At 41.7% G+C, this 26,250-nt stretch overlaps 1 protein-coding gene across 1 annotated transcript in view; it reads right to left on the bottom strand.

Moving 5' to 3' along the window:
• Positions 1-25,665, bottom strand: part of minar1 (membrane integral NOTCH2 associated receptor 1) — a 61,875-nt gene extending 36,210 nt beyond the window's left edge. The window contains exons 1-2 of the mRNA XM_051711636.1: positions 25,463-25,665; positions 22,528-24,803 (exon numbers count right to left, since the gene is read on the bottom strand). Of these exons, the coding sequence (XP_051567596.1) occupies positions 22,528-24,765 (2,238 nt within the window). The 5' untranslated portion in view covers positions 24,766-24,803; positions 25,463-25,665. The remainder of the gene's footprint in view (positions 1-22,527; positions 24,804-25,462) is intronic.
• Positions 25,666-26,250: the final 585 nt, after the last annotated feature.

Genomic DNA, 26,250 nt, shown 5'->3' with positions numbered 1-26,250 from the left:
TCCCCTGATGTCTGCTCTGTCTTTGTCAGTTGTTCTGTAACGTTTCGAAGGGAGGATCACAAGAAAGGGGAGGAAACACAAGAGCAGGATCTAGGTGTGGCTTAAGAAGTTTAATTAAGAAACAAAGTGTGGTATAAATTAACATAGAAAACTCAAGAAAATGGCAGAACATAGAACTGGGGAATAAAACAATCAAAACATTTACAATGGGAACTAGGTAAATGAACGGGAGAGAAACTGACAAAGACAGAGCAGACATCATATATTTATGAACATTATATACACAAGGATAAATGAGGTAATGGAAGACAGGTAAAAACAACTGGGAACAGCTGGTCATTTCCCAGTCATCCAATACTCTTTGTCTCGAGCCTCCCATGGCTCCGCCTTCCATGGCTTCGCCCCTTGAGCCTCCTATGGCTCCGACTTCCACGGCTCCACCCCTCGAACCTCCCACGGCTCTGCCTGTCACGGCTTCGCCCCTCAAGCCTCCCACGGCTCTGCCTGCCACGGCTCTGCCCTCAGAGTCTTCCACAGCTCCAGTCTCTAGTCTGTGGCCGCCTCCCAGGCCTCCTGACCCTATCTTGACCCTGTGGTCACCACCCAGGCCTCCTGACCCTGTTTTAGCCCTGTGGCCACCAACTAGGCTTCCTGATCCAGTCTCTACCCTGAGGTGGTCTCCTGGGTCTGCTGGTCCTTCGCCTGATCTGCTCTGGTCTTCTGGGTCTCCTGGCCGTCCACCTGATCTGCTCTGGTCTCCTGGGCCTCCTGGCTGTCCGCCTGATCTGCTCTGGTCTTCTGGGTCTCCTGGCCGTCCACCTGATCTGCTCTGGTCTCCTGGGTCTCCTGGCCGTCCGCCTGATCTGCTCTGGTCTCCTTGGTCTTCTGGCTGTCCACCTGATCTGCTCTGGTCTCCTTGGTCTCGTGGCCTTCCGCCTGATCTGCTCTGGCCTCTTTGGTCTCCAGCTCCATCTTGGCCCTGCCTCCCTTACCAGCCTTCCTTGGGCGTCAGGAGTTATGTCATGATTCACTATTGTTTGCCTTGTGTTTTTCCCCGTCTTTTGATTACTTTGCTTTCCAGGTCCATGACATGTTTGAATACCCAGAGGGGGGTAAAAATGTCTCTGTTTAGCTGCTTCATGTACGCCAGGGTTCACGTTCTGTAGCTGACTTTGCCATACACTTCAGGACATTAGCAGCCCAAAGTGGATGGAATGAGATTGCACTCAAGACTGTGTTCAGAGAGGGACTGAACTACAATCTGCAGGCCAAACTCGCACGTAAGGGTAAGGATGCAACACTTACTGAATTCATTTTGTTGGCAGTAAGGATTGATAGTTTACTGCATGATTCACCACGTTCAAGGATTAGCTCCAAGTCACAACCATCAGTCCAAAGTCAAGTCCAGGCATGCCCCGAAGCTCCTGAACTGATGCAGATCACATACCAGAGTTTCTGATGAAGAACACGATCATCGTCATAAGGTGTGACTGTGTTATTACTGTTGTGAAAGGAATCATCGAAACTCCACATGCCCTCACAAAGGCAAGAAATATCAAGACTCCGGGACTATTGTGAGTACCATGAATATTTAATCTCCCACACAACACTCTTCCCAGTGAGCTCTCCTTTGGTGATACACTGAAATGTCTTTCTGCACTCGTCGACTCAGGGGCTGCCGTGAATTTAATTCACCAAGGTTTAGTATGGGAACTCCATATCCCTACAGTACATTGTAAACCCACACAAAACTGGATTTGAGAAGTGCATACAACGTAATTTGTATCAGAAAGGGAGACGAGTGGAAAACCGCATTTATCACCACTAGGGGGCACTATGAATACCAGGTGATGCCTTATGGTCTGGCCAATGCACCAGCTGTGTTCCAGTCATTCATCAATGAGATCTTCAGAGACCTCCTCAACAGAAGTCTCATCACCTACATTGACAACATTCTCATATACTTCCAAGATAAAGCACATCAAAGAAGTTAAATTGGTCCTCTCCCGCCTGCTGAAACACCAACTCTACATGAAAGCAGAGAAATGTAGTCATGGAGTGGCCAAGACCCAACACTGTTAAGGAACTACAATGTTTCCTGGGTTTTGCGAACTTCTACAGGAGGATTATCCGCAACTACAGTCTCATCTCTGCCCCCTTAACGTCTTTGCTCAAAGGAAAACCATCCAAGCTACCATGAAGTGACTGCACAAAAAGCCTTTGACACCCTCAAGACAAGTTTCATTCTCAAGCACCCAGATCCTAGCCAACTGTTCATTGTGGAAGTAGATGCCTCAGTCTACGGCATGGGGCGGTTCTCACTCAATGCCATGGTAACCCTGAAAAACTTTACCCTTGTGCTTTCTTTTCCCATAAACTGAACTCAGCTGAAAGGAACTATGATGTTGGAAACAAAGAACTACTCTCCATGAAGGCTACGCTAGAAGAGTGGCACCACTGGTTCGAAGGTTCTGTCCATCCATTCCAAATAATCACCGACCATAAGAACCTCGCATACATCAAGGGAGCACAATGTCTGAATCCACTACAAGCCTGATGGTCACTCTTCTTCACAAGGTTCCAATTCACAATCACCTACTGCTCTGGCAGTAAGAACTGCAAAGCTGATGCTCTCTCCCGTCGTCATGATCCCCTTCACACCATACCTCAAAATGAATCTATACTCCCACCTTCTGTTATCATCGCACCCATAAGCTGGGACATCATGGAAGAGATCCAAAGAGCCCAACAAACAGACCCTGCACCACCTGAATGACCTCCAACCAAACAGTATGTACCACGCACGCTACGCCTAAGAACAATCCAATGGATCCATACCTCCCTCAGCACTGTTTTAATGTTACTATACCGTTTCTTCTATGGTGACTTCCTATTTGTACTATATAAATAGCCATGCTTCTCCATTGTGACTTTGCAAAGTATTGCCAGTTTCACTGCCTTACCAAGCATTATTCTCATTGCCTGTTTATTGCCTACCTGTTATGACCATTGTGCCTGCTTTATGGATTTACCGATATTGGATTACTGTTTTGCTCTGTTTGCCTGTTTGGACTGATTACCTGTGTGAAAACAACATTGCCTGCTTCAACGATTACATCTCTGTCTTGTGTCTTGGATTTGTTTGCTGATTATAATATAATATAATATAAACTTCCTGCATATGGATTCTACCTTTGCCTCCATGTCGAGTTCCTTACACGCTTCACAGGATGTGTAAAAATCTTGGTCTTACAGATATTTGGAGACTTTTGAACCCATCTGGTAGGGACTATAAAAAAATGTTGTCAGTCCATAAGATTTATTCTAGAATATATATATATATATATATATATATATATATATATATATATATATATATATATATATATATATATATATTCTAGAATAAATCTTATGGACTGACAACATTTTTTTATAGTCCCTACCAGATGGGTTCAAAAGTCTCCAAATATCTGTAAGACCAAGATTATATATATATATATTTTTATAGCTAAGTCCCTCATTTCATCTGTTGTTGATTGCTCAATTGGAAACATCTTAGTCTCAGATCAAGCCCTGGTGAGTTTAGAGTTGTTGCCACATACGGAGAAAAAGAAATCATATAGTTGGCACTTTAATGTATCCCTTTTGCAAAATCTTGAATTCCAACAAATGTTAAAGGCTGAAATCAATGTTTATATGGAGACCAACTGGTCCTCAGTATCCTCTGTGAGCGTGGCTTGGGAGGCACTTAAGGCGGTTCTTAGGGATTGGATCATACAGTATGCCTCATTCACCAAAAAATCCAAAGCACGAGAACTCGTGGAGTTGGAAGGGAATATTAAAAGTGCAGAGGCAGAGCTGAAGCGCCGAATGTCATCTGATGGCCTCAGAGAATTGACCCGATTGAAATACAGATATAATACTATTTTGTCGCAGAAGGTGGAGCTTTGGCTATTCAGGGCAAGACAGTCATACTTTGAGTCAGGGGACAAAGCAGGGAAGCTTTTGGCTGGATATATAAAGCAGAGAGAGTCTTTTTCTACCATTCCCTCAGTGAAATCTGCTGGTTTAAAACTCCCTAAACTGATGACTGAGCAAAAAAAATTCTCCTGATTCTTAGATAAACTTGGAGGAGCTTGGCGAGGTAATTAAAGCCTTGCCTACAGAAAAGTCTCCGGGGCCAGATGGCTTTGCCGCTGAATTTTTTAGATCTTATGCTACAGAACTGGCTCCACTTTTGTTAGAAGTTTATACTGAATCATTAAAGAATGGAAAGCTTCTGCCAACCATGATACACATCAGTCTGATTCTTAAAGAGGACAAAGATCCAAGCGAGTGTAAGAGTTACTGTCCAATTTCCCTGATCCAGCTAGACGTAAAATATTGTCAAATATTTTGGCTAACCGATCAAGTAAAGTTATGACATCTCTTATACATATAGATCAGGTGGGGCTTATTTGGGGCTGCAGCTCTTCTGATAACATTAGGCATTTCATCAATATCACATGGTCAGTGGTGAATGATCAGACTCCGGTCGCTGCCATCTCACTTGATGCTGAAAAGGCATTTGATATGGTAGAATGGGATTAACTTTTTAAGATTTTGGAATACTTTGGGTTCTGGAATACTTTTATTGGATGGATTAAGTTATTTTATAGACACCCGGTAGCGGCGGTTCAGATTATTTAACTCTGGATAGGGGCATCCGGCAGGGTTGCCCTCTTTCCCCATTATTGATCTGTCTTGCCCTGGAACCATTAGCAGCCGCGATAAGAAAGGAAGATGATTTTCCAGGGGTGGTGGCGGGAGGTATGGCGCATAAGCTTTTGTTTTACGCTGATGATATTTTATTATTTGTCTCCGACCCCATTAGATCTATGCCTTGCCTCCACAGAATTATTAATTCCTTTTCTAAGTTCTCAGGATACAGAGTCAATTGGTCTAAATCTGAAGCTTTGTCTCTGACAGCGTACTGCCCAGTAATGTTTTTTTTCAGCTGGGCGCCTTCCAGTGGCCCAAACAGGGCATTAAGTATTTGGGCATTTTATTCCCCGCAAATTTGTGTGATTTAGTTAGTCAATTTTGACACCTTAATAAAAAAGCTTTTCGAGCGATGTGGGCAGGTGGGCTTCATTACATTTATCTATGATTGGGAAGGTTAATATTATTAAAATTAATTGTATTCCAAAATTAAACTACCTGCTACAATCACTTCCTGTAGATGTCCCCCTCTCTTATTTTAAGCAATTTGATAGCATAGCGTAGTCCTTCATTTGGAATGGTAAACGTCCCAGATTACATTTCAATAAGTTACATAGGCCAGTTGACAAAGGTGGGCTAGGCCTACCCAAAATTTTGTTTTATTATTATGCATTCGGTCTCAGACATTTGGCTCATTGGTCACTTCCACCTGAGAGAGCCCCTCCCTGGTTTTGTATTGAACAGGAAGTTCTTGCCCCTATTTCGCCATTGCAAAGACTTTCTATCAAACTGATTGGAGAAGTTAAGTTACACCCCGTTATCTCGCATTTGCACTCGGTCCAGAGTGTTTAATTCGAACATACATTTAAATGTTGCCTCCAGCACATGGCTGAACCCCAAATTATGTATTAATAAATACCCTTTCTGCTGGTCAGAGTGGATTGTGAGGGAGGTAATATGCTCGGTGACCTATGTGAGAGTGGAGTATTGAGATCCTTTGAAAATTTGGTTCAACATTTTGGGATTCCCAGATCTCAGTTCTTTAGGTATTTACAGCTGCGACACCTGCTCTGTACTATTTTTGGGAGTAGCATACACCCCCCTAAAATGGCAGATACTCTGGGAAAGGTGATTACTGCTTTTGCAAAAGGTCATAAGGCATCAATGTATTACTCCCTGCTAATTCAGAGTCTGGGGGATGGAGCTTTAACTTCTATCAATAGATTATGGGAGAAAGATTTAAACTTGGTATTGAGGAGGGAGTGTGTGCTAGGATTCTAAAAAACGTAAAGTCTGCATCTAGAGATGCAAGGGTGCGCCTTATGCAATTTATTGGGCCTCATGTATTCAGATAGAAGACAAAGGCAGGCCTAACACAGTCGTAAAACAGACTACAAATCCCATGAAGCCTTGCTCACTAAAGGATCGAACTCTCAACTCCTATTGGTTGAGGCACACGACAGAACGCACCTCAACCATGACATCATCAGGAGTAGAAATACCTCTGAAATGCTTCCGGGATTTGCTTCCAGTAACTTTGCTCGCCGTGTGTAGACGCAGCTCATCACTGCTCTCAGGTGTAGCCTTGTGGAACAAGGAAGTAACATCCGACTTGAAACTGTGGCCATACAATCTCCATCTCAATGGACGAGTTGAGATTACTCTGTGTTCCACTGAACACTCTAATGGATCCGAAGGAGACCACTTAGCAATCCGCATCTTCATCCGTTTGCCTGCAGAAGTGAGGAAAGAAAAGATTTCTCTTCCATCTTCAATCAAGTCGACGTCACTGATTTCTCCGCCAGCCCGCCGAGAATCAGCAGCCGTACCGCCCACCGACAGAGCGAGGAAACGGCCTCCCGTCATCACCTGAGCCTCGAGGAACCGAGTCGGAGTTAAAGGACGGATGAACACACATTCGTCTGTGTCCTCATACAATTCAAGTAAGAGGTTTATGTCTGGGCAGAGATAGAATATTATAGTGTGTTATTCTTGTGTATCAAGGTTATTGCTTGTACAGTTTACGGACCACCGAGTCTGCTCATTGCTGCTAATAATACTCAAGGTATTACTGTAACTTACTGTTACCACAAATTAGATTTGCTGTGCTGTCGTACATCCATTAACCCTTTCGCATGTAAATTCTAAATGATTTAACTGATCACCTCAGCGTGAATTTTTTTCGGCGGTTATTATACAATATATCAAATTTTAAACTCCACTGTGACGCATCAAGCTTGTCACGTGACACTGGGCAGTCACATTACTGTTCACAGCTGACTCATCTCACTTGGAGCTGGAGGACAGAGTGTAGGTAAATGATGCAAGTCATGTTTCAGTTTTTTCTTCACTTTAAAACCTTCCTAATTGGTTTAAAATATGTATAAACTATAATAAATGTTTTAACTAATGGTTTATATTGACATTTATTTCTTTATTATCTGGGGCTTTGAATTTCGCTCCCACGTGCAACTTTTCCACCAATGCATTACATGATTGCTTCTGGTGAGTACATTTGAAGTCTTTTTCAATTGAGAAGCTCACAAAATTGTTTGCAAACACACGTAGACCATGATAAACACATGAATAATATGTTTATGATCTGTATTTATCATAGTATGTTGTAGTTTACATAATGGCTCGTGCTATTCACTGCTTGTATAATGTTGTGGGCATATTGCACATGCGTTATCTAATGTTTTATTGTGTTCACTTTGATCAAATGCTATTGTGTGAAATATAGTCTATATTCTAATGCTAATATTAGGAATGGGTTGCAATTGAAAGTAGTAGTAATGCAAAGGCAAAATGCTCTAAATACACATTTTACAAAATTTAGTTATGACTGAAATCGTGTCTCTTGGATTATGATCTGTCTTGTGTCAGATGGGTTTGTCTCAACTATGCTCATATTCCAACAAACAGAGTGTGACAATTGGCTGGACAATTAAAAACATTTTTTGAAGCAATTTTTGTTTTTGTTTCTGTGTTGGCATAGTTACTATGTTTGACATTTGTAATGCAGTTTAGTCACACCTTTTCCTTCCATCACCATTAGATGCTCAAATGTGTTACTAGAGTATATAGGGAACATAGAGTACTAGCTACATGATTTTGGACTCAAGATGGCGCCGAGTATGGCTGCTGCGTTGCGAGCTCCGACACAACATAGCAATGGTTTGTTTGTTTTGTTTACAATTCTTATGTTTTTTGTCTTGGATGTTGTCTGCCTTATTGTCTACGACAGACAAACACTTTTGGACATTGGTTCAGCGATCTCACACCGTAAACCGGACTTCACATTCCTCAATGCCGACCTGCTGTTTACAAACACGCAAGCGGAGCCCTTTGTCTGGGCAGCACGGCCGCGGAAACGCAGGAGGAAAAGGGGAAACAGAGCCGGCGTTCTCATCAGAGTAAGACGCCGCGCAAATCGACCCCCGCTACCCACTATTCTACTGGCAAATGTTCAGTCTCTGGATAACAAGCTCTGCGAGCTGAAAGCGCGGATCTCTTTCCAACGAGAGACGAGGGACTGCTGCATTATTTGCCTTACGGAAACTTGGATGTCTGCGGAGATTCCAGACTCAGCCATTGAACCCACGGGGTTCTCCATGCTCCGAGCGGACAGAGCGAAAGACCTCTCAGGTAAAACTAGAGGAGGTGGTGTATGTTTTATGATCAACAAATCCTGGTGTGATCAGAGGAACGTACATTCCATCAAGTCTTTCTGTTCTCCTGATCTGGAATTTCTTATGCTTCTGTGTCGACCATTCTGGCTACCGAGGGAATTCACAGCGGTCATTATCACTGCTGTGTACATCCCCCCACAAGCCGACACAGACCGGGCACTCAAGGAACTGTATGGAAGTATAAGTGAGCAAGAAACCGCGCACCCTGAGGCCGCGTTCATTGTGACCGGGGACTTTAATAAAGCCAGTTTAAAATCAGTCGCACCAAAATATCACCAGCACATTAGTTTCAACACACGAGGGGACCGGGTTTTGGACCATTGCTACTCTCCGTTCCGGGATGGCTACAAATCCCTCCCCCACCCACCATTTGGCAAATCGGACCACTCTTCCATTCTGCTTCTGCCCGCTTACAGGCAGAAATTGAAACAGGAAGCACCCACCCTCAGAACGATCCAGTGCTGGTTGGACCAATCAGACTCTACGCTACAAGAATATGTTTTGATCGCACGGACTGGGAGATGTTCCGGTCCGCCTCTGATGACGACATCGAGCTTTACGCTGATAGCGTAATGTGTTTCATCAGAACGTGTGTAGAGGAAGTGATTCCGACCAGAACTGTGCGAATCTATCCGAATCAGAAGCCGTGGATCAATAGCGATGTTCGCGCGGCACTTAACGTGCGGACCTCCGCTTTTAATTCCGGGAACGCAGAGGAGCATAAACAAGCCAGTTATGCCCTCCGAAAAACTATCAAAACAGCAAAACGCCAGTACAGGAGCAAGATTGAAGGACAGTTTAACACCACTAACTCTAGAAGCATGTGGCAGGGAATTAACATCATCACGGACTTTAAAGGGAATAAAAACTCCGCCATGAACACCGCTGCCTCTCTACCGGATGAGCTAAATACTTTTTATGCTCGTTTCGAGGGAACTAACACCGCCCTCGCGGAGAGAGCTCTCACGGCCGAAGCTACAGAGGTTAGTTCACTCTCCGTCTCTGTAGCGGATGTAACCCGATCCTTCCGACGGGTGAATATCCACAAAGCCGCGGGTCCAGACGGCATTCCGGGCCGCGTCATCAGAGCGTGCGCGAACCAGCTGGCTGGTGTTTTTACGGACATTTTCAACCTTTCCCTCTCTTTGTCTGTAGTCCCCACATGCTTTAAAACATCCACCATTGTGCCTGTTCCAAAACAATCGAAAATAACTTGTTTAAATGACTGGCGTCCTGTTGCTCTGACCCCCATCATCAGCAAATGTTTTGAGAGACTAATCAGAGATTACATCTGCTCTGTATTACCACTCAATCTTGACCTGCTGCAGTTTGCATACCGCAACAACCGTTCCATTGATGATGCCATTGCATCTACAATACACACTGCTCTCTCCCACCTGGAAAAAAAGAACACTTATGTGAGAATGTTGTTTGTAGACTACAGCTCAGCATTCAACACCATAGTGCCCTCCAAGCTAGATGAGAAACTCTGGGCTCTGGGCTTAAACAGCTCGCTGTGCAGCTGGATCCTGGACTTCCTGTCAAGCAGACGCCAGGTGGTTAGAATAGGCAGCAACATCTCCTCATCACTGACCCTCAACACTGGAGCCCCGCAGGGCTGTGTTCTCAGCCCACTACTGTATTCCCTGTACACACATGACTGTGTGGCAACACATAACTCCAATGCCATCATTAAGTTTGCTGATGACACGACGGTGGTAGGTCTGATCACTGACAATGATGAAACAGCCTACAGAGAGGAGGTGCACACTCTGACACACTGGTGTCAGGAGCACAACCTCTCCCTCAACGTCAGTAAGACAAAGGAGCTTGTGGTGGACTTCAGAAGAAAAGACAGAGAACACAGTCCAATCACCATCAATGGAGCACCAGTGGAGAGAGTCAGCAGCTTCAAGTTCCTGGGTGTCCACATCACTGAGGAACTCACACGGTCCGTCCACACTGAAGTCGTTGTGAAGAAGGCTCATCAGCGCCTCTTCTTCCTGAGACGGCTGAGGAAGTTTGGAATGAACCGCCACATCCTCACACGGTTCTACACCTGCACTGTGGAGAGCATCCTGACTGGCTGTATCTCCGCCTGGTACGGCAATAGCACCGCCCACAACCGCAAAGCACTGCAAAGGGTGGTGCGAACTGCCAGACACATCATCGGAGGTGAGCTTCCCTCCCTCCAGGAAATATATACAAGGCGGTGTGTGAAAAAAGCTCGGAGGATCATCAGAGACTCCAGCCACCCGAGCCATGGGCTGTTCTCACTGCTACCATCAGGTAGGCGGTATCGCAGCATCAGGACCCGCACCAGCCGACTCCATGATAGCTTCTTCCCCCAAGCAATCAGACTTCTGAACTCTTGATCTCCCACGATCAAAATACATCAGCCCTGCACTTTATTACTCTTTTATCTCACACCGGACTGTCATAAATTATATTACTGTTATTATATTATGTCTCTCTTAACAACTGACTATCAACCGACAGCCTGAATGTCAATACAGTACAATACTGTACATTCTATATATATATATATATATATATATATATATATATATATATATATATATATATATATATATATATATACTTTTTTCATATATATTTTAATTTTTATTGAATAATGTGTATCTATATAGTATCTATATAGTAAAAAACAAAAAAAAACAAAAACAGCATATTGTATACTGTACAGTGTATGTTATTATTTGTATATTGTTGAGTGTAATTATGTGTATAACAGATGTTTAAATTGTGTTGTGTTAATTTGATGTTTTAAGTTGAGTGTAATTATGTATAACAGATGTTTAAATTGTGTTGTGTTAATTTGATGTTTTAAGTTGAGTTTAATTATGTATAACAGATGTTTAAATTGCGTTGTGTTAATTTGATGTTATTGTAAATTGGTATATGTCTCATCACTGTCACGACTGCTATGTTGATCGGAACTGCACCCAAGAATTTCACACACCATTGCACTTGTATATATGGCTGTGTGACAATAAAGTGATTTGATTTGATTTGACATGATGTCAAAAAAACATATATCTTTGCTCTGTGAGAGACAAGAGATAAGTTCAGTATTAGCATTATTCTTAAAATTTTATTTTATTTTATTGTATCTATTGATCTATGCTTTTTATATGCATTTGTTTATAGATAATACATTTTATAAATAAATATCAATATAATGAATAACAATATAATTATTTTAATAAATACAAGCAACATAACCATAACAGCTACTAAATAGCATTCATAACATTCAATGACATTGCATTTGTGGTAAACAAAAGCCAACAATGCACACATTTCATAGATAATAAACCAGTTACAAGGGGAAAAAAATACACAATTATAACAATGGAAATATAACAATAACTAATACAAATGTCATAATAACAATAACAACTATTAATTAAAATTTGCTTATTTTATTTCACAGTTCTCAGTAATGCTTCAGTGTGTGGTACTCCTCAAAACATGGGGCAACACACAAAGGAGTGTTGCATGGCACACACGTGAATTTGGTGAGGCGCCTCTACTTTGTCCTGCGAATGCTGGATAGGCAGACCTTGCAGTGCCACCTGGTCCTGGTGCCCTGGGAAGCTTTCTGAGGGACTTTGGAGGGGAAATGCCTAACTGTCAGACACAGTGGTGTGTCCAAGGCAGGGCGGCCTGCTTTGGATGGACACCAAGGTGTGCTGTGCTCCTCTAGCAGTCCTCTCATCAGGTTCATCATGAATTGCAGGGATGTGATGACTTTTCCTAGTGATAGCAGAGCACATGTGTGGGAAGTGAGGAGGAGTGTGGAATATGACAGCATGGTCATTGTTGTTTTTTGTTAATTTTAGTTGAGTGTAAATGCATTCATTTAGTTTACATGAAAAAAAATATTAAAATGATTAAAATAAACTCTTTATTTTTTGCTTATTTATATGTAAATTATATGTTGTTCTTAGTCTGATGTGCAAATTTCTCACCCGTAAGTTGGCAGTGGATAATGTGGCTGTAGACTTTCTTTTACCATTTGGTGGTTTTTCTGGTACAATCAAGAAAGCCTTTAATCATTTCAGCCTTGTCCACTGCCCCCATCTTTTTGTTATATTTCAGCACACAGAGAGGCTTCATCTTTCTTTCTCTGGTGATATGATTGACCTTTCCGGTGGCTGACATGGTGGATGGATGGACTGTGGTAAGAAGGTGAACATCCCTCTTGTCATGCCATTTCACTGTCAGTTGTGTTCCATTTTCTTTACATTCAACCTGGCCCTTTGTCATTTTGCAGGTGAATGTTAGCATTCCATTCCTGTTGGCTCGTACAGTCCCACAAGCTCCTGTGTCCAGGGACAGGAGGTGATGGAACAGTGTGGGACTACTGTACCAGTTGTCCATGAACAGAATGTGACCCTTTTTCAAGTATGGGGCCAGTAATGTCAGCTCTGAGGCACAGCGGTTTGTTTCCTCAACAATTTCCTCAATTAGTTCCTCAGTAAGGAACATCTTAAAACATTGAAGTTCACTGGGGGATTCTGGAGGGTTTTGCACACCTCACGTCCGGTCAAAAGCAACCCCCGGTCCAGGTGGGTTAAAATTGCTGGTAGCACTCCAGCAGGAAGAGCTTACCTACTCCACCACCCTTGGTGTTGTGTGTGCAGGCATAGTAGCGGTGGCTGAGGCATCTTCATCCTCAGCATCAAGGGCTTGGCAGTTGGGGGGCATCTCCTCATTTGTGTCACTTCCCTCATTGCCAAAATCTCCCTCATCCTCGTAAGAATTAAAAAATATTTCTTTGATCTCCTCATCTGTAAATTTTTGTCTTTTTAAAGAAGACATCTTTTTCTGTGGAAATTTTGTAAAAACTGTAAATAAATCAGATTAACTCAAGTTGTGTGTGTAAAATAGATGATGAGCTCTGATGTGAGTCTGAGGTAAAAGTGACATGCCGTGATGTCACTTGTCACCGGGGGAAAGGGAAGACTAGTGATAGGCTATGGTCATAGCCATGATTTCTTTTTTTTTTTCTTTACTTTTTTTAAATTGCAGTGCAGGCCTGTCTGATAACATATATACACATATTCACAAATAAAAATAATTAACAACATACTATGCTGTGAATAAAATGTGAATAAAACATTGTGTTTGAAATGTGATAGTTTTTCTCGCTGTTGTCATAGACAGGAGTGTGTAGATATGTGCTGGAAACTTGTATTCTAATACTTCTGTTTATTTGAATACAATAAACATATCCTGTGGTTGAAAAGACTGTTTGAGTAGCTGTTTTAGACGTAAATGACAAGCGTTTTGCCAGTCTCTGTCTATAGCAACGGCAGCTATACAGCAACGCGAAAGCAAATTTGGTGAGTTTATCATCTAGTTTTGCTGCTGTTATACACAGTCTGTGGATATGGACAGTAAACTTATATGATCAGTATTCTGTGTTTGCTTGAATGCATGAAACATAAAATAAACATTTCCTGTGGTTGAAAAGACTGTTCGAGCAGCTGTTTTAGACATCTAAATGATGTGCTTAGCCAGTCACTTTCTATGTAGCAGCTAAGCAGTACGACAGCTGATATGGTGAGTTTCTAATTAGTTTTGCATGGTTATACACTATGTAGATTGAGCAGTAAATTTGTAGTCTCCTGTGTTAGTTTGAATGCCTATAAAATAAAATAAACATCCTGTGGTTAAAAAGATTGTTCAAGCAGATTTTTAAGGCATGTAAATAGCATTGCTTAGCCAGTCCCTCTGTAGCAGCAGCAGCTAAACAGCGGGAAAGCAGATTTGAATTTAAAAAAATTTCAGTTGATGACAAATGTTCTTATCAAACCGTTGTGATGGTACACCCCAGGGACCACTCTGGAAGGATCAAACCAATGTGATCATATGGGCGAAAGGGTTAAAGAACCAACAACCGCGGCGGATGGATTACGAGCACTCTCCACAAGAGCCACGCCTGCCATTTTGTGCACTCCTTCTCTCCTCACACACACACATACACCCATTCACACACACACACCTCTACCCTCCTCTCAGGTATTATAGGCTTATCTGTTACCATATCTAATCATGTTACTGTTTAGTTTGTTATTGGAATTCAGAAGTTTATCGACTGCATTGTATTGATTATTAATTGATATTACTGCATCAATAAACTTTGTTATACTTTAAAGATAAGTGTTTTGGCATTGTTCTGCATGCACCTGTGCCAAGGGCTGGCAGGGGATGTCAGTGCTCGGATTCAAGCCTTCATTGTTCCCCTTTTGAATGTCGATGTTCTCATTTCCACTTTCCTAAGAGAACAATCCTATATTGAGACTGATATACTGTCTGGTTATTAGTCCCTGATTCCAGGGTGGTGCCCCGGCAATATTCATTCTTATTAATATTCTATTGATTTTGATAATTGATAGTTTTCTTTGATGATTGTTGATTTGATGGATTAATAAGCTAATGTTGATTCTAATCAATGTTCAATCTTTGATAATTATTAATTATTGCTAGTAATCAAACCCGAAATGTAACGGAAAACGGGAACAAAGTGATTTTCAATTGTTCCGGAGTGAGAATGTTATTTTTAAATGCTGGTAACCGGTTATAACTGGTTAATTTCATTATGATAATTTTTTCATTGAACCAAAGACTAAAGAGTGTATCACAGTACATTTTTGGAACTCACCACTTGCCTGAACATGTTGCCAGTCTTCATTGCTTCTTGTCATCAACTCTAACCTCACTAAGTCTCGGTTCAAAAATCTCAGAAGGTGCCCTACCAGTGTGAAGACTTTAAAGGCTAAATTATGCTGCTTTTTAAGATAGTGGCAGTGTCGTATTCTTTTATCCTTTTATTTGGCTGCGTAGCGCTGAGTAGCCCCACCCACTCTGTGAACTCTCATTGGTCCCAAATCCAGCTTCTCATAACAGCACAATAAAGATTACATACTGTACGTCCTGATTGGCAGAGATTGGGCCACATTGCACAGTAGTTTTGCATTCAGTGTGGACATAGATTGCTTGTTGCTGGAAACTTACAGCATCGCATCTGGTTAGGACAGGTTGTTAGAAGGTAGCTGCTTACTGTATACAGGCAGGACATAGTATGGCAGCTCACTAGAATTTAGAACAGAGCCGATCACTCTTAATTTGGTGTTCTAAATACATCAGCCTATTCAGGGCATACATTAGTATATACTTTGCCTGATGCAATTTTAAATTGAATGAGTACACACAGTCTTTATTAAAACCTCATTGCCAATAGCCTTCAAATGAAACAACTAAAAGCATTGCCTGTTTATACACGATGTGCTTTCACAGTAGCTCGGCCAGCACTGAAATGAGCTTATCGCTTGGCTGGTTGGCAATTTTGTCTGGGCTTGTAGAAAAAAAAAGAGAGAGAGAGAAAGAAAGTTTACATTGCCCTTTATCAAGGGCACTTAGTGAGCTGTTGTGCTAAGAGCCTGTCTGGAAATGACTGTTCTCTCATGTCTTCCACTGACAGTTCAGATGCTTGCGGAGCGGTTTGGTTCATTGCGCTCTCTAATAAAGAAGTCATGCTAAAAGGCTAGGGTAACATCTCTGTGTGAATTAAGAGTTTTATAGTATGCATCCAAACCATTCTTTTTTTTTGGCATAGATAGAAAGAAAACAAAAGAGAAAGCCAGGATGCATACAATAAAACTTGAATTAACACAAAATGTTTACCAAAACATTAACAAATGCTTGGTAAATTAGTGCTTTGCTGAAAACCCTATTGTAACACAGCTCAATGGAAAGGAGGAGGCGAGAACGGGCTTGACAATATAAATGATAATTTAATGAGAAACTTAATCAAAAAGACAAACACACACACAGGTGTCGGACAGCTGTCCGTAACTCTCTCTCTCTGTCGCACTGCCATCTCTGGTCGGCCTTATCTCTCTCAGGCTTAATCAACCTTATTAGGGGCCGGGTGTGCGGAATCACGACCCGGCCCCGCCCTCCACCCTGCCACATTCCTCCCTCATTCTTTCAGACCGGGGAGCCCCCGGCATGATGGGGGGGGGGGCGTGCCCTTCTGGCCCCGTCTGCCGGCAGGTCATCCCCGCCTTCCTGGATCTGTGAGGGGACGGGGGAGGGAAAACAACAATAACAAAAAAAACACGGTATTTACACCAACTTAAAATATAATAAAAATAATATTTAAAAACAGAAGGAAAGGCCAACGCAGAGCGGCAGCGTGAGAGAGAGAGAGGAGAGAGAGAGAGAAAAAAACATTATTTACACGCCGGTTCTCAGATACGCCGTAGCCTGGTCCTCGGCCACTCCTCCACCCTCTGGTGGACGACAGCCGCGCCTCCCTGGGCAGATCGGAGGCATTCCTCCGGCCCCTGGTGGACGGAACGCCCCGCCGCATTTTTGGTGGATGGTAGGGGTCTCCCCCTCCCCTGGCAGTGGTCCTCCCACTCCAGGCGGTTGGCCAGGAGCCCCTCCCTGCTTGTGGTCGGTGGTCTCAGACCCCGCCGCATTTCAGCGGCTGGTAGGGGTCTCTTCTGCCCCTGGCAGTTGTTTAGGAGCCCTTCCTCCCCCCGCGGTCGGCTGCCGTTCCTCCGTTCTCAGGTGGCTGTGCTCCACCGTCCCCTGGTGGATGGCGGCTGCTCCGTTGGGGTGGATGGTAGTGGCGAGGACTCTACTACGGTGCATCCCTCCTCCTTCCCGGGTTTCGACACCAGTGTAACACAGCTCAATGGAAAGGAGGCGAGAACCGGCTTGACAATATAAATGATAATTTAATGAGAAACTTAACCAAAAAGACAAACACACACACAGGTGTCGAACAGCTGTCCCTAACGCTCTCTCTGTCACACTGCCGTCTCCAGTTGGCCTTATCCCTCTCGGGCTTAATCAGCCTTATTAGGGGCCGGGTGTGCGGAATCACGACCCGGCCCCGCCTTCCGCCCTGCCACACCTATATACAGCTCTGATTTAAAAAGATGGAAGTATGTTTTTAAATGCAAGCTAAAACATTCTGGGATTCTAAATCTAATTTAAACCTGGAAAAAAAATTTTTTAGTACTTTTAAAAAATTAAAGAAAGAAAAAAAGCCAAACTCTGAAATTTAATTTTTTTAGTTTCATTTCTCAATCGAATCAGGGCAGGCCAGTAAATAAGTGCAAAGTCAATTAACATATCATAACAATATGAAACAGAGTGAAAATATGACAAATTAATCTGCAAAATGACCAAATTATCCTCTCTCCAATGATCTGCTCTCTAACAGCTGTGTTTATACTTTGACATGAAATTTCAAGCATTGTCAGCCGTGTCCTTCAGTTTGACATACTGTACATCTAAAACTATTTTTAACTACATTTCCTTATCTCAAATACTGTGATTATTATACTTCCAGTTTCCATGACATCATGTATATTGATGAAAACATTTGAATTAATTTAGAAAAATAAAAATAGAATCCTTTGTACTAGCTGACTCAGTGATAGACCCCACTGTATTTAGAAAATATATAACAAAACTGTACCTAACATTTCTTTACTTATCAGATACCTATTAAGCAGACCTGATTGATAGTGACGCTTCATTTACGTGTCCTTACCACTTTTTGCCTTTGCCAATTTTGTCCCCACCACTTTTTGAATATTCGTAAAATAAGTAACTAATGCAGAAGAAACCTCTCCAATTCTTGAGCAGGAGTTTCCTTCGTTCATGTGTGTTAAGAGATCCAGACACGCACTCTACTCACTCTGCTGTTTTGCAGCTCACACTATTGCAAACAGATGTGTCCCTGATCATGATATAAATCCACTGATGTTTAGATAAAATCTTAATTTATTAAATTAAAAAGTTAGGGCATATTAGAACCTAGAAGAAAACTTTACCATGAGACTGTGACGAGGAGGAGGGCGGGGCCAGGCCGTGAGTGTGCGCGGCCGGCCCCCAATCAGGCTAATCAGCTGAGGAGAGGGATAAGGCTGAGCCAGATGCGGCAGTTCAGGAGAGAGAGAGCCACACAAGGCAGCTACAGAGACCAATCAGTTATTCTGCTAAAATCATACTGATCCATGCATTTATCCAACATACTAACACTATCCAAGTATACTAGCAGTGCTAGATGTATGGATGAAATTATCAAATTAACTATGTGAAATATTTACTGTAGTGCTTGAATTGGTCATCAAGAATGAATATCAAAACAGTAAAAGATTATTTAACATTATCTTCACATAACCTTATTAATATTATTCATGCCCCCCCCCCCCCAAAAAAAAGTATGCTCATGGTGACACTACTTGAAATATTCTGTTGTGCATGTAGTAGAGCCACTAGCAAGATCATGGGTTTGATTTCCAGGAAATGGACTGTTAAAATGTATACTTTGCATGTTCTGTAAGTCACTTTGCATCTGCCAAATGAATAAATATATTCAGATTATATTTCATCTGAAATGGCAACAAAATAACTGAATAAATAAATTAATTAAAAGTCTCACACTTGATCTAGGATCAAAGGGGATCTGTTGGAGAAGTGCTGACTGGGATCTCCCTCTTGTCTGATTTCTCATTAATGTGAATGAGTTTGATTACCTACCAGTTCCCTGTGTGACCATTTACTAGAATTAACTACAGCTTGGACCGTACCAGAGATGCAGGGATTTTTGGTACTCATGAGTTCCTCGAAAAGATCAGAAGAAACAGTACAGGAACTGGCAGTCCTCCAGCAGGGGAATAAGTTAAGAAGACAAAAGCGGGAGGCAGTGGAGGAAAACAAAACAAACATGCAAATATTCCTAAACAAGGGTACGTAGGTCAGTCTTTACTATTACTGTTTGACCAAACCCCTACCCCTAAGTATAGTAGTATATAGTATATATAAGTATATAGATTTGTGTGCATGTCTTGACGCTAGTTTTGTTTCAAAATCGACAAATGCATGTAGCGATCCACAAATGCACAGGAAGCGATCCACAAATAAATGCACATGATTCACAAATGAATGCTGGACAGAGTTGTGTTAGTGAGTTAAAAAATATATTTGTAAATTTGTTTTTTTATTTTCAAATCTCATTTTACTTATTTGTGAATTCATTTCATTTTTGTGAAACTTACATTTATTTGTTGATCTCATTCAATTCATTTGTGAACCAACTTTCTATTTGTGAATCTCTTTCCATTGTATGTTAAAATGGAACAATTCCATCTCCATAGGTGTGTTATTATTTTTCTAAGTGAATTGACTTACGATTGTCACCTGGCAGTCGATAAAATGGGTGAAAAAATCCCATAGACTTACACTGAAGGTGGGAAGTGAGCCATGTCTGAATGGGCTCTGTTGAAACCACCTGGCAACCACCCAGAACAACCTAGCAACCACCTAGAAATGCCATAGCAACCGCTCAGAACACTCTAGTTACTATATATCAACAAGAAAAAAAAATAAAACACTGAAAACCTTAGCAACTGCACAGCAATACCCAAATGCCCTGGCCACCACCCACAACACTCTAGCATCATGGCCACAAGTTTTGCACGGGAAAGCACCAAATTTTGTTGTTCAGTATGATTTTTTGAATGTTTTGAGAATAGAATAGAATAGAATAGAATAGAACCCAGGTCACTACTGATAACCCTCTAAAAGCATGGCCTCTTTCCTGTCGAAACTCTAACCAGTACCAAGTTTCTATGCCTGTACATTTCTCAAAGAGTCGACTGTATCTAGTTCAAATCCTTGGTGATGGCTTTCCTTTAGTCCCATTTTGTGTCATTCAGTTCACAAATAAATCACTAAAAACTTAAGTCCTTTCACTTTTTGAAAGCAGTGTACAGAAAGAGGATTTGAACCAGAATAGTCAAGAAAAAGTGACCTTCCTTGCTGTATTCATGAAATCCTTGTGTCTGTTCACATTCCGACTTTTCAATGAGCCCTGAAGCTTCAGCTCATGGAAGTGTTAAGATATTACCTCGAAAGCTTGTAACTACTGTATAGGACCAATTTGCTTTAAAATCTGTGTGCCTCTGGTAGGTTTAATTTGAAATTATTTCTCTGATTCTCTGCTGTGCCTTGTATTCGGTCTGTGCCTCTGTCTAGATGTAGAAATGAGTAAATTGTGTGATAATTGCAACAAGAGACAGAACCCTAGCTGTACTATTAGATATGTTATTAAAGTCAGCTTGTTTTCAGAACAACACTGTTGCATGTATTTTTTGGAAGTAACAGAGAAGGGTAATGCATAACCACATGTGGAATGTAAATGTAGATTTACTAAAAAATCTACATTTACGTTACCTGCTTCAGACAGCAGCACACTTTACACTCAACACCTTATAAGACAAACCACTGATTCCTAGAAGATTCTGTTTTACAGCAGGAGGCACAGACAACCCATCCCCCCACCCCCAATTCAACTCTATTTATTTATTTATTTATTTTTTTTTTTATGAAATCTTATAGACCGTTTCAATGATATAAACAACAACATAGGAATTACAATGCAACTGCACATGTTTGGTCCTGAAGCATTACATTTTAATTCCATGTCTGTACGGAATACAGGAGTTACTCCCACAGTTGCGATTATCGACAAGTGATAAACTGCAGTGCTTCAGTATTTTTTCTCCATTGAACAAAAAACATAAATGCCACTAGTTTAACCAGTTTTGTGTTTGCTATTTTTGAGCAAAGAAATTATCCACCAGAGACATATTGTCATTTGGCAATGTTTAGCTAGCTGCTATCGACATAATTGGCTGCTGTTAAATGGTGTGTGTGCTCTCTCTGGACTGTAATACCCCAAGACAGCCAACATGATCATATGAAGGTACGCATTAACACACGGGCTTCCCTGGGCTTAAGCCCCTGGGCCCCTGGCTGCAGGGGGGGCCCAAACTCCCAACTCCCCTTGGCATTCACGGGAGGACGCGCATGTAAATGCATTTATTGGGAGACACTGATATCAACACTTAGACGGTGTGCAACAGCGAAATCCATCAGTGTAGCGCATGGTCACAGAACAACCCAACCCAAAAACGCTAATTTGCAGTAAATTCGCCACTCATGATTTTCACATGTAAATGAGCTTTGCAGCAAATTCTTCATTGTTGATAAAGGTTTGCCGCAGGTTCACCACTAATAAAGTGCTGAAAACTTCTGGCAAACATCTGCGGTGAATCGCAAGCTCCTTTGCATGTGAAAATAATGAGTTTTCGGCAAGTTTTCTCAGAACTTTCGATTTTTAGTAAGGGAATGGGAGTGATAAGGTCACTTTTAGAGTTCCTAAATAAATATAAGACTTCAATACCAGCAAGACTCTACCTATCAAACGTACAGATAGTTGACAAAAAAAAAAATTTCACTTACCTGAGATAAAATATGTGCTAAATATCCTACCATTGTTACAGTAGGTATCTAGCCAAATAAATTCGCTACTGAAATTCAGGCATCCTAATGTGAATTACAAAACTTGTAATTCTTTAAAGTTCCAGTAATCCAAGGAGCATCCAGCCACCAAACAGCATGTTCCAAATGTTAATGTTGACATTTTATTACAATCATGTAAACATTACCGCTATGAGTTACAGCTACTAAACGCTTGTTTGAATAAGTTTGACAACTAACCAGAAATGAACAAAGACGTTACTTCCCAAACCTGGAAAAGGTATATTGATTTGTGTTTTTAACATTGCTCTCAAGTACACATAACACAGTAATAGTTCTTGACTAATTTCTAGTCGGGCAAAATAATGTGCGGTTCAGTGAGTGAATGATTTATTTGAACTGATTCAGTCAATTATCCTGTGTTTGATTCAGTCTGGTTCACCAATCGGTTCATCTGAGTCAGTCAAAACGCACCAATAAAATGATTTGTTCATGGGTTGGACAGCAAGCTACCTATATGTTCATAGCATGAAGTCAGCAAGGATAACACAATAACAACATAACACAACTAAAATACTAAAAATACTAATGTAATTTGTTTGCTCCTGAATAGCAATGCAGGAAACACTGGGAAAGATCATATTCACTTTTTTCTGTTCCAATTAGAATTTAGGCTACCACACTCACAGCAGTATGTCTACAAATCAAACACACAATAAAGACAAAGCAGGTGAATATACATGTACGCTACCTCTCTGGGTTTCCTGTGTCTATCCTTGCCTTCATTATGTCGCTCCCTTTCTTTTCCTTCTTCCCCTTTATGGCTGGAGTAAGAAACAGTCCTCCAGTCACGAGGTGAGTTAGTGATGCTGGCCACTTTGGACTCAGTGGCGCTGTTCTCTTCGGTTAGCGACCTGGATGACCTACGTGTGGACATGTTTTTCTTTAATGCTTTGACCCTCAGGCTTTCACTCCCTTCAACCTCTGAGCAGCACCATTCTGAAATTTTTTCGACTTTCATGTTGTGTCCTGTGGTGTTACACTGGAATACATGAGTCGAGAGGTTAATGTCAGACTTATTCTGTTCCACTATGCCATTATCGCTCATTTTCCCATTAGTCTCTGGTTCTTGAATCTTCTCATCCAGTTTAGTAAGCTTTGAGAGGACCTGTGAAATCTCGCCTCTCACACCAGAAAGAGACTCAAGTTTTTTCTCAATCTCACCGATCCTAAGAACCAGCTTGCATACACTCTGTCTGAGTTCATCGTCTGAGTTTTCCAGTGACTGGAAGAGTCGGTCGAGCTTGATGCCAGTTTTGCCCTGCTTGATCGTGTTATGTTCAGGTGAGCTGTCACCATCTGATTTTGCCACCTGAGAAAGCGAGCCATTGCTGTTGTAGCATGATGACTGCACAACTCCAATAGAATCACACACGCTCATGTCATCCAAAAAGCGGAAGATGTCACTTATATCATCACTAATAATTTCAGAGTCTTCATCTGAGTGTTTGAACGGTGGCCTCTCTCCATATTTATTGTGACTAGTGTAATCTTTCTTGTGTTCAGATTGTTCTGTCTGTGTCCCAACACTCATACCATTGTCCACATTACCAATCTGAAATGATGGACAGTTGATGCTCTTGTCCTTAAACCTTTTCCCAACCTCTCTTTTCTCAACACTAGGTCCGCAAACCACAGAATTCATGTCTTTTGTTTTAGGTCCATTGGTCTTCTTGGAGAAACCTGAGGGAGAGGCAGTGGGTTTTTCTTTTGCAAACTGAAAGTGTTTGTCATTGTCCATCGTGCTGATGTTATAACGGTGATTGTCCATAGCCCCTTTGCTTTTCAAGAAAGGCCTCTCAAAGTCAGGGCCCTCTTCATTGTTGAGGCTCAAGCTCTTGACTGGCCAGGCTGGCTGTTTGCCATGCTTGCTAGAAGCCCTCCTGTTGCTCACAAACTCGGAGACAGTTGTAGGTCCAAAATAAGTGGATGCTTGCAAGTCGTCCAGACTCTCATGCTTCACGCGCCCTTTGTTCTGGATGGGTGAGCTCATGGGTTCGAAGTAAGGGTTGCTGTACGGCAGCTCAAAACTGTGATTGAAAAAAGTCGGAGGCTTGTTCAGCTCCCTCCTGTGGTAATCTCCTCCAGCTTTGGAATTTGCTCTGCACTCTGCAGTGATCACATGAGGTGAAAAGGCAACAAGGTTGTGGAAATCTTCTTTGAAAGTATTCAGTTTTTGCACACAAGAGTGCACAGTGAAAGGCTCTCCACTAGACATGAAAACATCCTTGATTCCTGGATTGATGTGGAGAGACTCCTGGTCCGTGTTGGACTCGCTGTCGATGTCCATGGGGAAGTAAGTGCTCTGCATCTCACACGGTGGAGGACTGACACTGGAGTACTGTGGCAGATGCTGTAGCTTATCCAGTGATGCTGCCCTACATTTCAGATCCTTGGTGACTCCCAAGAGAAAGTTGGGGTCTGAGGTCGGTATAAACTGCTGGCAGTTGTTGCAGTCAGATTTAGGGCAGGGTGAATTCCGAGAGACATGATGACCCCTGGTGTCCAAGAGATTATAGGGCCTATCATTTTTGTTAAATTTATAAACATCTGTGTCAGATCGACAAGACTCAAAGGACTGGTTCTTGTGAAATTTGGGTCTTTGACCCATTGGCAGCTTGTCTTTGGCCATGCCTCCATTCATTTGGATGAGATTAAACATGGTAACAATATCCGCAGCTACCATGAGCTTCTTCGACTGTTGATCCTCCAGTGAGCACCTCATCTTGTCTTTGAATAAGGTTGCGGGGAAAGCTGGATCCAAACATGCTGTGTAGAATAGCAGACTCCTTAACTTAGCCAAATGGACCAAGTCAAATCTGGCACACAGTGATTTACAGAGATCTTGATATGAAACAGTGCTGTACTTAGTATCCAATTCCTCCAAAATCCTCACAAGGAAAAGGGAATACTCTGGCATGGCATCCATTGCTGTTTTAATTCTTATCGTTGTGGAGAAATGACAACCTGCAGAGAACAGATGTGAATAGATGAGAATAGATAAATGTGACCTGATCCATATGCAAGACTATAATCCTTTTATAAATTATTTTAAAATAATTTCAAAATCCTACATCACCACTATTGTAGAGAACACTGAGACATGTTAAGGGGGACACATCCCCCCTAAATATTAAAATGAGTGGTGGATCAAAAAGGTTTTTCAGATTGACAGATTCTCAAACTTTTACATTTTGTTCCCTTCATCTTGCATATTTTTTTCCATCCTTAACACTGACAAAGAAAAGAAAAGAACAACAGCATGTTTATTATTTTCCACTTAAATGTTATCAGGAGCTACTGAATGAAATGCAATATTGCAAGAATGCATTAATAAACAGATGTGTCTCACATGCAACTATGCAGCATCAGTTGCATAATGTTACTGTAAATCAATTTTCAATGCAAGTACGCGTGTATAAAATCTTCGCGGGGGGAAGCCAAGGAAAAATTGCGGTGATTCGATGCGTAAATACAGTTAAAATAGAAACATGGTTATTTACAATCGTTCTTCCCATGAGATTGTTCTACTGGAGGAAAGGATACTAAATAACTTGACTGAAATATGGTAATTGAAATGGTTCCATAATTATTTAATGCCTTGTCAATAAGCGTAAAAAACACACCTATTCCACGGTCCCATCTGCTGTCCTCTGGATAGAGACTGGAAAACTGCACAAGGATCTTTTAACTGACAAAGACTTCGCTGCAAAGTGAATTATTAATCCACAAATATTTCTTTGCAGATGCATTGAACACCATACTGTAAGCATCATATATGCTTGTGAGCGATGTCCTCCTGACCACTGAGAATGGAATGGCCTCTCGCTTCATCCGGATTGCAGCGGGAGTTTGGTGAGCAGAAGCCTCCCTCTCTCTCTCTCTCTCTCTCTCTCTCTCTCTCTCTCTCTCTCTCTCTCTCTCTCTCTCTCTCTCTCTCTCTCTCTCTCTCTCTCTCTGTGTGTGTGTGTGTGTATGTGTGATGGAGCTTGGAGAGCTCGACTCGTCTTTTTTTCCACCTAGAATTACGTAATTTTACCTTAACGCAGACCGCGAGCTACTGGAGACAGGTTGAGGAATGGGCAAAGCGAAATGAAAGCCTGCAATCGCATGATGCACATGATATGTTTTACAGCTAACAGAATGCGCAGAGTGACGTGTCAGTTGCTCGGTTAATGCGGGCAAGCGCCTAAGACTGATTGCAATGCGTTAGTATAAACATTAAATAATGCTTTTCTTATAGAGGTCTGTGCATTTCTTTGTGATCACACTACAAAACATAATATTCCTAATTTTGTTTTATTTTCATTAAAAATATCTAAACGGCCATAGAACATGACAGAATCACTCGAGAATCAAAATTTCCATTTAGTTTTAAGATTTTTCTTCGCAGAAAATCTTGAATAGGCTGTTT

The sequence above is a fragment of the Myxocyprinus asiaticus genome, chromosome 1 (assembly GCF_019703515.2).
Source record: "Myxocyprinus asiaticus isolate MX2 ecotype Aquarium Trade chromosome 1, UBuf_Myxa_2, whole genome shotgun sequence".
In the NCBI taxonomy this organism is placed as follows: domain Eukaryota; kingdom Metazoa; phylum Chordata; class Actinopteri; order Cypriniformes; family Catostomidae; genus Myxocyprinus; species Myxocyprinus asiaticus.
Note: the sequence above shows the minus strand (reverse complement) of the source record. Positions and strands in the feature narration are given on the sequence as shown.